Genomic DNA, 449 nt, shown 5'->3' with positions numbered 1-449 from the left:
ACAAGCCGAAGGCATAAACGTCTCCAGTGTACATACACCTAAAAACCTGCAGCAGCAGCAGCAGCAGCAGCAACAGCAGCAGCAGCAGCAACAGCAGCAGCAGCAACAGCAGCAATAGTAGCAGCAGCAGTTGGAGCCGCAGCATTTCCTATAGAGTACTTCTATTCTACCTGCTTGCTGCTGCTGCTGCAGCAGCAGCAGCAGCAGCAGCAAATGTGCTGCTGCTTCGTCTGCTGCTTCTCTGGCCGTACCTTGAGAATCGCAGTGCCTTTCTCTTCAGGAGACAATCAGCAGGCTCATCCTGCTGCTGTTGCTGCTGCTGCTGCTGCTGCTCCTGCTGCTGCTGCTGCTGCTGCTGTTTTCTGTGCAGCAGCAGCAGGGTTTGTGTTATACTGGCTAGCGCTAGCTGCACTTCTTTGTCTGTGGGGCGGCTCAGAGTAAGAACGTCC

At 54.8% G+C, this 449-nt stretch overlaps 1 protein-coding gene across 1 annotated transcript in view; it reads right to left on the bottom strand.

Annotated features, from left to right (window-relative positions):
- EMH_0008610 (uncharacterized protein) overlaps nucleotides 1-449 on the bottom strand; it is a gene marked incomplete at both ends in the record, with an annotated part of 7,493 nt that overhangs the window by 3,736 nt on the left and 3,308 nt on the right. Inside the window, one exon of the mRNA XM_013498386.1 lies at nucleotides 252-362. Coding sequence (XP_013353840.1) covers nucleotides 252-362 — 111 coding nt within the window. The remainder of the gene's footprint in view (nucleotides 1-251; nucleotides 363-449) is intronic.

This window comes from Eimeria mitis, genomic scaffold (genome assembly GCF_000499745.2).
Source record: "Eimeria mitis Houghton genomic scaffold, Emh_scaff339, whole genome shotgun sequence".
Lineage (NCBI taxonomy): Eukaryota > Apicomplexa > Conoidasida > Eucoccidiorida > Eimeriidae > Eimeria > Eimeria mitis.
This window is presented reverse-complemented; position numbering and strand designations above follow the sequence as displayed.